The 14,900-nt window shown below is 37.6% G+C and overlaps 1 protein-coding gene across 2 annotated transcripts; it reads right to left on the bottom strand.

Annotated features, from left to right (window-relative positions):
• Nucleotides 1-1,369: 1,369 nt before the first annotated feature.
• Nucleotides 1,370-14,621, bottom strand: LOC103709411 (kinesin-like protein KIN-12B). 2 transcript variants are annotated; one of them, XM_008794724.4, is made up of 16 exons: nt 14,210-14,621; nt 13,816-13,953; nt 13,574-13,657; nt 13,335-13,460; nt 13,201-13,260; nt 13,059-13,112; nt 12,878-12,970; nt 9,388-9,483; nt 6,686-6,831; nt 6,033-6,182; nt 5,792-5,921; nt 4,370-5,686; nt 4,155-4,253; nt 3,928-4,080; nt 3,020-3,817; nt 1,370-1,897 (listed from the first exon to the last, which is right to left on the bottom strand). In XM_008794724.4, exons 1-16 carry the CDS (start codon nt 14,522-14,524, stop codon nt 1,589-1,591), a joined length of 4,068 nt encoding a protein of 1,355 aa, XP_008792946.2. In that variant the 5' UTR covers nt 14,525-14,621; the 3' UTR covers nt 1,370-1,588. The 2 variants fall into 2 exon arrangements, with proteins under 2 accessions (XP_008792946.2, XP_038985906.1); XM_039129978.1 differs by having other exon boundaries at nt 9,346-9,483.
• Between the last annotated feature and the right edge of the window lie 279 nt (nt 14,622-14,900).

The raw sequence follows: 14,900 nt of genomic DNA on the forward strand, positions 1-14,900 counted from the left end.
CAGCCAACTGCACCATGGGACCATCATTCTCAGATGATCCACTTGGTCATGTTCAGAGCAAGGACCTCGCGTGTTTGGTAATAGAAAATAACTGAGAGAAATGACCTAAGAGGAGAACATTTTGAGTCTATAGTTGTATGTCATTTTTTTGCCTTTTGGTAGACATGGTAAAAGATTTCCATATAGTCAGGATAGAAGCAGGTGGGAAGTTGCCAAAGACCCTTGGAGTTTAGCATGGTAGTTGAGAGAAAGGGCCGGAAGGACAAATAGAAACCAACAATAAAAAAATAAATATTGATCCGATTGGGAAGGAAGAAGATTTTTCTCAACCTGCTTAACTCAAATCTCTCAAAAAAAAAAAAATTAGAAGAAGATGAAAAAATTGTGAAAATAAGGCTTAAATCTTTTTTTCTTTTATTGATCTAAAACTGAGATATATAGGCTCTATTTGTAATGGTGAGGATCGCTGTTACACAATCGAGATTGGATTTTTTTTTCTAGTTTCAATAGAACTCTCTTTTCCAAAATAGATTTGACTGTAGAAAAAACTCAAAAAAGCTAAATTTTTTCAGAAGGTAGATTTTAAATTTTGCATCAACTTTATGTGCTGTCGCTCTATCTAATTCTTCCCGAATTAGAAGACACATCTAGTCAAAATTTATATCCAAAAAGAAAACTTTTGCTTTGACAAGCTCATTTTAGATGCCAAATGATAGGATTTGGGCTTGATCGCTCGGAGCGTCGTCTTCTAAAAGACGTGGCATTGCATCATAGATCGTAAAAAATTATCTAATTTTTTTTAAAAAAAATTCAATCGAATATTGTATAACCAAATTATAGCCTCCGAAAGTTTGACTCATAACTCGGCTTCCCAATATAGTGAATCTTGCTTTTGAACCCTATCTAGCCCTGCACGTAGTAGCCAAAGTGGTTCACATCGAGTCTAAAAATCCTTCTAATCAAACATAGATGACATTTAGAGCCTATGTAAGCCAAAGTACAGAATTTCAATGATACATTTACAAATTCATTGATGAAACCTCCCAAATTCCTCAACCCACGGAAATAACAGGAGGCAAATAGATTGATGCAAGGCATGTGGTAAAGAAATTTAATATTCTTTTATCCCTTCGCTTCAAATGTAGTCGCTATACAGTTTACAAGCAGTCATATTACAAATTTGGAAAATCTAGTAATTTTAAGGCATTAGAAATGCCTAATGAACCTCAGCTTGTTAGAAGTTTGAGAGATACATTCTAATACAAAGATTCACCGACATTTTGATGCTCTCAGTTGCAGTAGTGTAGCCCTTCACACAGCCAAGAGGAGGCTTGATAAGCTATGTTGTTCCATGAACAAACAAAACAAGTGAAAGAAGCAAAATTCATGACTACATTGAAATATAAGCAATTACACAGGGGATGAATTTAATGGGAGGAAATGTTGATGAAAATCACCAAGAGTTCTCACAAATTGTGAGACTCGTTGCTGGTGTATACTGATCCATGACAGATACTATCATTTCTTAAGGTGTACAACAAAATTTCCAGGGATACATACATATATAGCTGAGACTTGCTTGACCATTTTAGATGTTGCATCGGTCATAGCCAGAATGCCATGTGTAAGTGGGCTCATTTCCCCTTGAAAAGTCATTATCTCTGTCTTGGAGAAAAGGTTCGAATTCCTCCTTCCACCTTTGATCACTGAGACTCTCCCCACCATCATATTTTGCCACATCAGCACCGGCAAATGCCGATCTCAAAGCTTCTTTTGGCAAGCGCGATTCAGAAAGAAACTGGTTCAGTGTACATATCTCCCTCTCATGATTTTTCTTCAAGTTATGAATCTCTTCATAGGCCTTCTTGGTCTCTTCCTCTGCCACAAAAGCTCGTTTCTGCAACAAAATAAAAAAGAGCTGATTTATGGGACTAACTTAGAATTTAATCAGCCAGGGCCTTTCTAATAAGAGCTTGCAACACTCTTAATCATTCTGTAGAACATTTGCCTACCAATTATTAATATCAAGCTGTCGGAAGAATACCAATATTGAATCACAGTGACAGTCATAACTGAATGTTGCATTTTTCTTTTTCTATAAAAAAGTACTGAGAAGGAAAATTCTGTGGATATTATTGGAGTTGGATCTGAGAACTGGTATACAGAGACTTGTTTCAGATAAGTGAAGTTTCTTGAAGTCAAGAAAACTCAGCAACTAGCATAGTCATTGTTCTTTCTCCAGATGAGGGAGCAATGGTAAAATAACTTTATTTGGTTTTGTAATTGAAAAGGTCATTATTGCTTAAGAATGCAAGTAAGATATTTATATTGCAACTCTTGATGTATCGTTAAATGTAATTAATTTTGTTAATACATTAAATAATGTGATGCAGTCTCTATTTCCTTTTAAGTAAAAATGTTCAAATCTAAGGTACTAAACTGTTATGGTTTTTACTATGATTTTCTGCAGCGAAATGTAAAACTTTGGTTACCCTAAACATGTAATGTTCAAAAACAAAGAACATGTTTTTCAATGAGAAAATACTGAAATACCGATACAAAAATCAGTATATATCAAGTATTCCAGATGCAAAGTTTTCAGGATGAAACTTTTAATATCAAAGTAGCTTTATACCACAACGATATCATATGTTGATATGAACAAATGTAAATATTAAATACTTTTGAAAAGGCTAGTCAGGGGAATTTTAGTAAAGTTTATGAAGTAGATTAGTGTTGGGATAAAAGTTTTCTATTGTACTACTTCAATGATAAGTTGGTTAATTTTAACAAAACATTAAACAGAAATCCGGTGGGTGGCATTTGTACAAATGTTTAAGATAAATACAATACACATGCATGCTCACAAAATAGGCAAGCAGGAATGCACAAATGAATATGTGTACATGCAGGCATATTAACAAACAACATATACATAAGTGTGCAGCAAATGCACATGTTATCCACAAGGACGTGAATTGGAATATAAAAGTGAGAGTGTAACCTCAAATGTATATACCTGAGCAATAGCTGCAGCTTCTTCTGCTTCCTTCAGCCGAACAAGAAGTTCTCCAGCAGCCTGTACAGCTTCAGCAGTATCCCTTAGCTGAGCTTGTAGCCCTTTATTTTCATCCCTCCAGTATTGCCTCTCTTTTTCTCTCCCCACTTTTAAAGCTGAAATTTCAGCAGCAAGGGAGTTGATAAATTTAGATTCAGCACCTTTTACTCCTGCTTTTGCTGCTGCTCTCTTTACATCTGCAATCCCATCACTGATCTTTCGGTGCCTCCCAAGCAGGGCCATGTGCTTCTCTTGAAGATCTGCATACTGTTCTAGAATTCGGGCATGCCCCTGCATTGCTGTCTGCAGTGCCTCCTTAAGCTCCTGTGTGCACTTCCTCTCAGAGTCAAGTTCATGCTTCAGCTTTTCAGCAAGCGACCGACTTGCTTCAAGGTCAAGTCTAAGCTCTTCTGAAATAGAAATCCATTTACTCTCTGTTTCAGTCCAGTGACGCCTCTCCTGTTCGAATTTTTCATCTGCACTTTCTTTAGTTAAGTCTGTTTTTGTACAATGGAAAGCTGAAATGGGCTCACTTGCATAGGTCAACTTTGGTAGAGGACTTCGATTCTGATTTGATGAGGAAGAGGAGTCCGTATAATATTGCAACTGGTTCCTCAAGTCCTGAATTTCTTCCATTAATACATCTCTCTCACCCAGATCAAAGAAGTTCCTATAGCCATCTAGCTCTCCCAGAACTCTTTTTAGCTCGATATTCACTCGCAAAACTTCAGGATTGTTCTCATATTTCTGTTTGAGAAGCTGTGATATTCGAGTTGCAGGTAATGTCACCAATTAGTTTCACAATTTTAGCTCAAATGAAGAGAATAAAATACAAAAGAAACTAAAACGGGCCAGCAACAGAGGCAGACCTTGTGCTCATTCATAAGTGAGATGAACTCCTCCTCCATAAAGTCTTCCACGGGTAAAATTCCATCCATAAGGCCTTCTAAGCGAGAAATTTTATCTTCACGCGTCTGCTCAATTACAGCATTGCATTCTCGCTCATGTTTGTATTGCTCGACCTGTCAATTATGATGGTGCACAAAGTTGAGCATCTAATTCACAGTATGGAAGCTAGGAACAAAAAACAACTCACCAATCGATTTAACTGGACAATTTCCACAGCTTGCTTTGCACAGAGATCTTCAAGTGCCATTTCCCTCCTGATGGCACCAGTCAAGACCTTCTCCACAACCTATAGAATTAGAAAACATAAGAGCCGAAGGTTAACTACCCATATAACCAACACTCAAGATTAGAAAATGTAAAAAATTCAATAACAAATATTCCATCTCGTGATTTAAGACCTACTTTTGGAACTTGTTTAATGCATTTGCCAGCAGTCTTTGATCCATCAGTAGGTATTAACTGCAAATTCATGCCCTCATTGACATCATCATGTTCAAGAGGAGCTTTATTCTTGCAATAACTACATATATATATAAGTGAATCTTCTGATATGTCTGATTCTTGAGGGAGTGTTTGTGTACCGATATTAACCTTGATAATTGGAAGTAATCGCTTGAAATCAACAGGTTGTTTTGAAAACCTAAACAATGACTGTCTTAGAGATGAACCACCATGATGGCTATCAAACATTTGAAGACCACGACAGAGACTGACTGCCAGGCGTTTAGTTGATTTTGGGGAACTATGAGTTGGCCAAATAAGACAAGCATTTGGAGGGTTGTTCAAACCATCTGCAAATGATAAGTCCAATCCAGAATCAGACTTCGTATATAACGATAAACTTTTCTCAGATGCTGACACTGATGATGATGTTCTGAGACTTTTTCTGCTGTAGTTCTCAGTCCTGGCTGAGATGCTAAATGCAGGTGGCTGAAGAACTGGGGATGTCTGGCAAGGCACAACACTAAGGCTGGACAACATTATAGAGTCTGGAGAACTGGAAGAACTATTAGTCGAGTCTGCAAGGGAGACAACTGTGGAATCTTCACCTGCTGCTATATCTTGGCATGCAGAACTCATTTCTTTTAGTGGCTCGCCTTCTCTAGGAATACTATTATCTGGCAAGTCCAAGACCATTTCACAAGTCTTGTCTACTAAAGAACCATCATCCAATGCCTTGTTATCCCTGAGTTCACTTATTGTATCAACATTATCTGTATAGCAATGCTCTTGCGTGTAAGACTTGGAAAAGACTGGTCCATTTGTTGTTTTCTCTAAATCACAGCCTGCCACTTCTTCTGCCACATTTTTATCTAGTTCACAGCCTTCCACTTTGATATCAATCAAATTACTGACTTGGTCACTTCCATAGTCTGGCACAGGTAAATCCTTTAAGGAAATATGTTCTTGATCCATCTCATTATCATTATGAGATTTCACTTTCTTCAAATGCTCTAACTGATTATATGACCTCTGCAAATCACTTCTGTTTTCTTCACAGGAAGACGGAAGTGTATATGCCTGAATGCAGACTTTCTCAACATCATCCTCATCAATTTCCATCTCCTCATCACTATCGCCTTCAATAATTGGTAATGCTGTAGGACACTTAAGGCTCAACCTTAAAAGGCTTAAGCTTCTGCGAGCATTCCATCCATTTGAATAACCGCCGTTGCTTTCTGCACAGGTACCATTAGACTTCATACGAAGCAGTTCATCCTATTGACAAGATAATAAATTGCAGCGCTTTAGAATGTTGGACCGTGCATCAGACCAAATGAAAAACAAGAATTTCTGATATTACTTAAAATATGGAGAGATCACCTTTAGTTGACGAATTTGCTCCCGTAGAGCATTAACATCATCTTGAGTTGTTTCATTTATAACTGCCTTGTTTTTTATGGATTTTGCTCTCTGTGCAAATCTCAAGGTGCTGAATGTTTCACTCTTACAGCTGCATTTATCCATAACTTCACATCAAAAGGAAACTGGAGGAGAGAGGGGGGGTCGGGTGGGGTGGGAGATTATGAGATATTTGAGTAGATCAGAATAGTCTGAAGTTTACCTGTGTGATGGTGATATAGCACATATCATTGCCAACTTTGCATTGCCACCAAGAGATTCTTGAAGTAGAAATGACAGTTTGGAGTCTCGATATGGAATGTGCCTCTGTTTTCCAGACTGAGAAACTTCTGCAAGAATGTTAATCAAATTCCTGCAATCCCCAAATAAATAACTATCAGCATTAACTAATCAGCCAGTACTTAATATCTGAAAAAATAAATGATATAGACATGAAGTTAGTATCACAAGTTCTTTTCAACATATGAACACCAAGTGGTTTTAATGGCACAAATAGAAAAATTTAAACAGAACTAATATTTGAGAGTCAGCTTAGAACTTTTTATGTTACAAAATTGTAAGTCACTCCATAATCCAATAAAAGAAACCCTATATGCAACAGAAACGACCCAGTGAATGACATAGCCTGCTTTTGACACAAAGGACAAAAAAAAACAAAATATTTCAATGGAAGTTTAAACAATATCAACTTTCATATGTTTATGTCTCAAGTGTATATACATAAATATGCAGGTACATATGTGTGTGTACTAGTGTATGGATGCACACATGCATGTCTATTTGTACTTTGTACATGATATTGGCATACATGCATGTAAATTTGATGATAGACCACCTCAAATCATAAACTCATACCCAAGTTGTGAAAGGGAACGATTAATATTCCCAGCTTCCTTCAAGCGATCCCCTGCTGCACCTGTCAGCTTTTGTCTTTCTGATCCTGCTAAATCGACAAGGTTGATTCTACTTGTCCTCAAGCTGCTTGATCCATCAGCCATGCTCTGTAAGATCAAAACGAGTCCGCCAAGATTATGATATGCATGCAGAAGCCAAATACAATAGGAAGTAGCATATTGGCTGAGAATATCTAACAGCATTTGGAATAGTTAAAAAAATGCCATTAATAATATCTAGATGGACCACATTCCAGAGCTCATGATCTACACACACCCAGCCCATTAAGTCCATAAAAATTAAGGTAGGACGTAGCAATTAAAATTAATTATGCATTAATTTCTTGGCCATAGGGAAAATGCATTAGAGCCATATCTGATAAAGCGAAATGCCTATTGTGAATTATGCAATCATGATATATTATGATAACAGAACACTTCCATTCTATATATTGGTTCTGAACCTTTGATCAAGAGGCATTCACAGAGAAATATATTCTCATTTTATATATCTCCACAAAACTTGCCTGATTCACTGACAGCACTCTGGGATCCAACACTTTGTTATCATCCTTGAGCCTCCTATGTCCAAAATCTGAAAGAATATATCCAAATCAGGGTTGCACAGCCCTCTATGCAGCCAATGCCTCCATTGAGTCTCCACCTTGCATCCATCAACACCCGTCAAAAAACTTGCACCTATGGCAAACTCAGACTCCAATCCATGCTCATGATATAACCCAAGCACATATGCAACACCCTTCCGCCACATATGCAACACCCTTCCGCCACATACATCTTGACCATCTATTATACTCTCATTGCTTCTCCACATTCTTGTATCCAGCAACACCCCCCCTCAAAAACTTGAATGGTTGCTAGCAGAGACTTCTGACCATGCTCATGGAACCACACAAGCTCACACTCAAATATGCAACATGTTTCCATCACCTGCATCTTTGACCACTATACTCCTTTGATCCTGCTGCCCCACCTAACAAGGTTCTCACAAACCATATTTATTTTTCAATCTTTCAAAGCCCAATGTCCAAGTTTCTCATACTTCAAAAATCAGCCTTGATATAATAAATGCAACCATCAATGGAGGAAATAAGTCATGAATAATAATGATCCATCTCCATCATCTCTGCACATTCAAATCCCTTTTTGATTGCCCTAGGCCTTTGATTTTATCTGGAACTTCATATCTCCAAATGCCACATGCCGCATCCATACTCAGATGCCATATATCACTTTGTACCCTCCAAACAACAAACTCTGACTCCAGAAAAATATGCTGATTAGTCACTAAATACCACAGCAGCAAACCATATACGTCAAAATCTAGTAGCGTTGGTTCACATCCTCCACATGCAGCTCTTGCAAAGGCCTCTGCCATAGATGAGATCATTTCATCAATATCTTTTTCATTCACTGATCTCCATCTTTCACAATCCAATCTTCCTTTTTCTTGGTCTCAGAGCCTTAAGCTTGGCTCCTGTTGAAATTAGTACCACCAAAATTGAGATCATCCAGTATTGAGCACAACCACTCCATTGGTGATGAGGCAATGCTCGAGTTTTCCAGATCCCCCAGCAGCCTCTACCAGCTTTGCCATGATCCTACAAGCCATGCTCCTATCAAATATACAAGGATTCCATTTATTTCTTTACTTGAAGCATCATGGTGAAATCTGATATAATTTTAAATGCAATCAAATCTTCACTTAATTGCTCAGCCATCATGTGCAATGCAAGAAGCCAATGTAACAAATTGCATAATCACTTAGACTAACAGTTCTCATTTAAACCATAGTCCACCATGCCTTCATGGTCAATACAACATTCTCCCATTTGATAGCTGCACTTCTCAATTGGTATACTTGCACTTATCATTACTTAAGATTTCATTTTCAATTCCTCCACTTCAAGTTTCCCTTAGCATCTTCGCTAAGCAATGATCCACTGGCAACTATTATGTTCCTCTACTTCACTACTGCTACATTTTTGGCTTTCCAATACAAAACTCATGGTGTTCTACTTCTATTGCATGCCTCATCACAACTTTTGCTTGACAGTTGATGAAATGAAGCATCATATATCAGGTTCGTTTACTTGTAGGGTCATCTTAGCTACTTGCTTAGAGGACTTCTACATTTGCTTGTTAAAAAGGATAGTTTCGTGGTAGCATAGTAAGAATCTTTTATGACCACATCCACATCATTGTGAACATATCAAAATCTCTTCCTTACTAGGGACCATACATCCAATCTGGTAATGCTTATGGGATCAATTGGTAACTTATATAGTTTATGTTTTCTCTAGTTCTTACAATAGTATTGATGCACATCTTGGAGAATAACTACAATAATTATGCAATAAATTGGTGCAATTCATGAACCTAAAGGATTATGAAGATCAACCTTCAAAGTGTCAAAATTTCCATCAAGGCTACTTTATTGTCATTCAACTTCATTAAGATTACAAAGACAAAACTTTTCTAGGAAGCTTGTAATGGAAGCTACAAAGTTATAATTGCACAACTTTTAAGAATAACTATATAACTTTCATTGGATTTTATCAGAAGGAAACTTCACTCTATAATCAAAGAAGTGTAGCATACTTTAGCTGAGGTTCTAGTCACAGCCCAACAATAAGATGTTACCTTGGACCGGGATTCGACAACACATGTAAAAACACAATGTGAGCGGGAACTCTCTACATTTATACTGGTAGCACCTGTTCTCCGATTTGCCAAACCCTGTACAATAACAAAATGGCTGTAATATGGAATGTCTCAGGCTTGCTTGGCAAAAGGCATTTTAAGGAATAAGGTAAAAAAGGAAGAGAGCAACTATCATAACAATTCATGCATTTGTATTGTATTTGGTAGATTGAACATAGCAAGTGAGAGTAGATCTTTAAGACATGTCTACCAAATTGTAGAGCATAAATGTAAACATGTTTAATCTATTTTCAGTTTCATCATACAACACGTTGCATTTCTATCTGTTTACATACATTTTAAGGGTAGTCACAACAATTTTAATCATTTGTACAAGTTATCCTTGATTCAGAAGCAGCGGTATATGTTTTGCAACAACATATTTTTGAACATCTTTGTACATATCATTGTACCTCCCAAATTTATCCTCAAAAACAAGATCCGCCGAACCGGTACCGGGACTCGTACCGGTTGGCGGACGGGTCGGTACGATACTAATTCAGTACCATACTGACACACTGTACGCTTGGTCATGTCGGCTCCATACCAGCACGCCCAATCTTTTTTTTGAGTTTTTCAAGTTGATTTAATTGGTAATCAATCTTTTTGAACTTTTTCAATGATTTCAAGTCTAATTTGATATTTTTTATATTTTTTGATGTTTCTTGATGTTTCTATGATCCCGATTTAACCTAAATAATGCATCTTATTGCTTTAAAATAATATAAAACATAAAATGATTAGTAAGATGCTGCATACTACAAGAAGCAACATGAAATATCCCCAAATCAAATAGTGAGAAGAAAAAAATAAATTAATACAGTCAATTACATATATTTAAAGTATAACATACATATTGAAATCTAAAATCTCGTCCAGTGGTGATGTCTCTCATAGATATCCGAATCATTAGCATAGTATAACATACAGCCCACCCTTCTAACCAAGCGACATTGTAGTTTTGTATATTCATCCCATAAGAAATGCGCTTCGGATTATAAGCACTCTCTGATCTCTCGCTGAAGCATTAACTTTAAGAGGTGTCCGCTGGCTAATAAAATGGCTAATAAAATGACTGTAAAAGGGCCCATCCGAATAAGCCGACAATAAAATCCAACCCGTAAAATGCTCCAGGCTGCGTAGGATAGTAATAACCGGAAGATACCTCAGACATACCATATTCACATCCGTATCCGTATGGGTCATAAGCTGTCTGTGGTTGCGGATAATAGGATCCAGTATACGACTCTAAACTTGATGCGTCTATAGATTTTACTCCACGTGCAAGATCATCTGTAGCTGCATCGTGTCCTTCTGAATAATCTCAAGGAGCCCGTCTCCTATATGCAATCGGAACCTTGCAACCTCCAGCAGATCGTGCACCGTGGTCCCTATTCTATGTAGCGTGCATAAAGTAGGACTCACCCTCGCAGCCTCCAGCAGATCGTGCACCCTGGTCCCTATTCTGTGTTTCATAAATGCTGATTTCATATCCTCCACTCTTCCTCTGACCAGCAAATCCATTACCACTAGAACTGCTGCTCATGATCTCTGAATCTAAGTGAACTGGCTCTTTCTCTACACTCTCTATTGGAGCTATAGGTACCTTTTGTTTTCTTTTTTTGGTGTGCTACACAGGTGCCTTCTTATCCTTCGTGTCACTCGCTGCTTGCTTAACCTTCGTGCCCCTCTGCCTGGCTATGTTGAAAGGGTATATGTTACCCTGCTGACCGAGTCGACCGAGTAGTATAGAGGCCTCGTCTAAGTATCTCTCAATCATATCTCTGAGAAGATGTCTGGAACAGAGTTATGTGGTGATCACCTCTCTTGTGGCTATGGATGATCAGCTGAAAGAATGCATCGAATATTGCTATCTGCCCATTGCCCTACATCGATCCTAGTTTCGCTGGCTATAAAACTAACAGATTGTAAAGAGAATCCTCGCTCTTCGAGCTCCGGCTACTTATTTAATACATTTGATTTATCTAATACATAATAAAAATATTTCATATTTTTATTTATTTATATATTTTTAATAATTTTAAATTTTAAAAATATATTTAAATATCATAAATTTAGAAAATATGTTTTTTACTTTAAAAATTATTTTTGAATTATGTAATACGTACTACTAATTTTTCATAATTTTTTATATTAATTATATTTTTAATTATTTTTAAATTTAAAAATAATTTTTAAATATAAATATCTGAAAAAAATTAGTTTCGGCTCGATCCATGTAGAATCCAACAATGAATGCTACATATATTTTTTTAGGCCTGTGGGCATGCATTAAATGCTACTTATTTTTTAATTTTTCTCAAATTAAGTCCTAGGCCACTATGAGCGTGATTGCATCAAAACTTGAATAAATGGACACCAAATTTGCTCGAGTGTAGCTTTCATATCTCTAAATACACTTTTGATTTTATATTTTTTTAAAATTATATTTTTTACTTTTTATTTTTAATCTAAAAATATTTTTTAATTTTTAAAAATTATATATAATCCAAAAATTAAAAATTTTTATGTCATCATGTAGATCATCCATAGATCTACATGTAGATCATGCCAAATCAAAAATTTTGGCATGATCTTTTCTTATTTTGTAAATTTCTAGCTATTTTTTCAAACCAAAAGAAAATAAAGAAAATGAGATAGGAAAGAAAAAGCACACCTTATTTAGGCTTGGATCTTTTTTCAATCGCGTTGAATCGGTGTGATTTCGCAAATTAGAAAAAAAGAAGAGTCTGTAAGCTAAACGAACTGTTGGGACACATTTTTAACAAAAGAAGCAGAGGGGAAGAGGGCCCGGTTTCGAACCAGGTCGACTTGGTGCGAACCGGAGTTCGAACAGAACCGGTCGGTTTGGTCCAATTCGGGCCTTTTCCGGTTGGTTCGGAACTCGTTCTGGCTAGTTCGGGGCTGGAACCGATTCCAATAGGCGAACCGACCCCAATAGGCAAACCGACCCAGTTTTCCATTGGATCAACTCAGTATGGGTAGAAATGGGCGATTCAGTCCGATTCGGCCTATCTTGCTCAAAAGATTCTAAATCTCACTTATTTGCAATAAGGAAGAAGAACAAAATAACATGACTTATGTCAGATATTTATATAAACTTAACCCTTACTTAGTAAAGCCTTATCCAATTTATTTAGATCAGCAAGACATATTTCAAGGAGAGAGAATTTTTGACCATGGCATTATAGTCATGGCATAGGAGTACACTAAGCATCTAGAGAGGAATTAATGTTCAGTGCCTTCTGTGCAGAACATGAAAACAATTCTTATCTAATGACAGGATAATTTACAGCCATCTTATTTTTACATGTAAATAAGTTGTTTTGCAATTCTAAATAGTGCTATACAACTAGAAAACATCTCACTGAACATGTAAGATCCAAGATAATCAAACCAGTGTACACACCTTTATCAACAGTTGAATTACATCCTTTACCGTAAAGACATACTCCTCTGTCAGATGCTCAACATAAACACCGGTTCGAACATCTTCTCTAATCTGGGTGATAAAAAATGACACATCATTTAAAGCAAAAGGAACTTAAATACTGCCATTAGAGAGCAGAATAGGAAAAGCGCAAGCTAACCTGAAGATGCTTTTGACTTGGATCCAACAAGTCTGTAATTTGCTCATTATAGATCTGAAAAAAAAACAATCAACAAAAACTTTACAAACTAGAAAAGTAAGTAAGAAGTACAAACATTTAGCAGTGCTACTGGCACACTTGCCTCCAAAAAAGAGCAACGGCATTGATAAACCAGCTGCTTCTCAGAATGCTTAGCTTGCTCCTAAAACAAGTAAAGATGTGAGCATGATGATATCAGGATGCCGTATAAAGGCAAATATTGAGAAAGAAACCCACTTCTTTTATTCGCAAAAAGAGACGCTCAAAGACACGGGGAGTTAATCCCCGCTGATCATCCAGTGAGCCATCATCTGACAAGGCACTTGGAGGTCCCCACATTGTATATGTCTTTCCACTGCCAGTCTTTTTCATTGAAATATGTCGAAGAAAAGAAAAGGAACTGTTAGTCCTCTTCATAAAGTATCCAATCAAAACAAAAGGAAACTTAAATTCAAATTCACAGAATCTGCATTTACCTGCCCATATGCAAATATGGAACTGTTGAACCCAGCTAAGCAGTTCTCCACCAATGGAAACCCCACAAGATGGAAAATATCTTGCTGATAAAAATTCATGAGTTAATTAAAAAAACAAAGAACTTTTCCATAAGTTAAATGCCCTGAACAGCTAAAACAAACTGACAAAGGAGATTACAATTCAGACTTTCTATAGGAAGATCTTTCTGGGAGCTTAACTTCTAAAATTATATGAAGGTTACCTGAGTGGCTGTGGTATCCGCAACGGAATCAAAGGTGAAGACATGGTCCAGGATAGAAATAGAATCGGAAGAAATCTTCTGTACGATCCGATCACCCTCTTCCTCTTCCTCGTTAGGAGGCCGCATGCGAACTATCACCTAAATCAAAAGCGAAATATTCGAAACAAGACTAGAAATTTTAAAACTTGACAAACATATATACTTCAAGAAAGCCCTCAAATTTCCTATCTGAGGATTCAATTAGTTCCAAAATTTAAGAGCAGTTAAACCAATATCCGAACTAGATAAGACACAAGGCAACATTTCGAGATTGGACAGTGAGAAAATTCATCGAAACCGCTCAATTTGCCGATCCGGGGTCCAGATTCATTCCTTAAATAAAGATATTGCATACTTGGACGCCGGAGTCCGAAGGCACCATCACCGGAGCTCCATTCTCGGGTAGGGTGTCCAAATTCAGCTTCCTCTTGAGAGAGTTGCCGCTAGGGTTCGAAGCGGGCGACGACGGTGGCCTCGGTGGGAGAGGGCTCCGGCTCCTGGCTGCGAGGGGCTTCGCAGAGGCTGCGGGTGATCGGAAGGGAGAGGATTCCTGTGGCATAGAGTTGGGATCCACGTTCTCCTTGGGAACCCGCGGTGGTCGCTGCTTCGAAGGGGTTAGGGTTTCGGAGGGCGGCGCCCTTCCGCTCCTCGGTGGCAATGGGGCCTTCATCGAGATCGGAAGAAGGATTTGGATGGGAACGGAGACCGAAACCCTAGAAATATTTGTGCGTGTGTATCTGAGAGACTGAGAGAGAGAGAGACGCTAGGGGGAGACTGGGAGGGGGGACAGATTTGAACTGGGGAAGGGCATAAGCGTAATTCTGGCAAAGAAATTTAAATCAGATTATTATTACCGTTAAATGCGGAGCGGGGGAGCGCATAGAGGCCAGACTCCATTTTCCGCATACGAGATGCACCCGTATGGGAATTTTTACCGTATGCTCCTTATAGGAGGAGTTCAATTTGTTATAGAAGAAGAGTCCGGTTGAAGAGCAAGTAAAATAGCCATCAATAGATCTTTCAAATTCAATAAATAGTTAACCCAC

This window comes from Phoenix dactylifera, chromosome 9 (genome assembly GCF_009389715.1).
Source record: "Phoenix dactylifera cultivar Barhee BC4 chromosome 9, palm_55x_up_171113_PBpolish2nd_filt_p, whole genome shotgun sequence".
Lineage (NCBI taxonomy): Eukaryota > Viridiplantae > Streptophyta > Magnoliopsida > Arecales > Arecaceae > Phoenix > Phoenix dactylifera.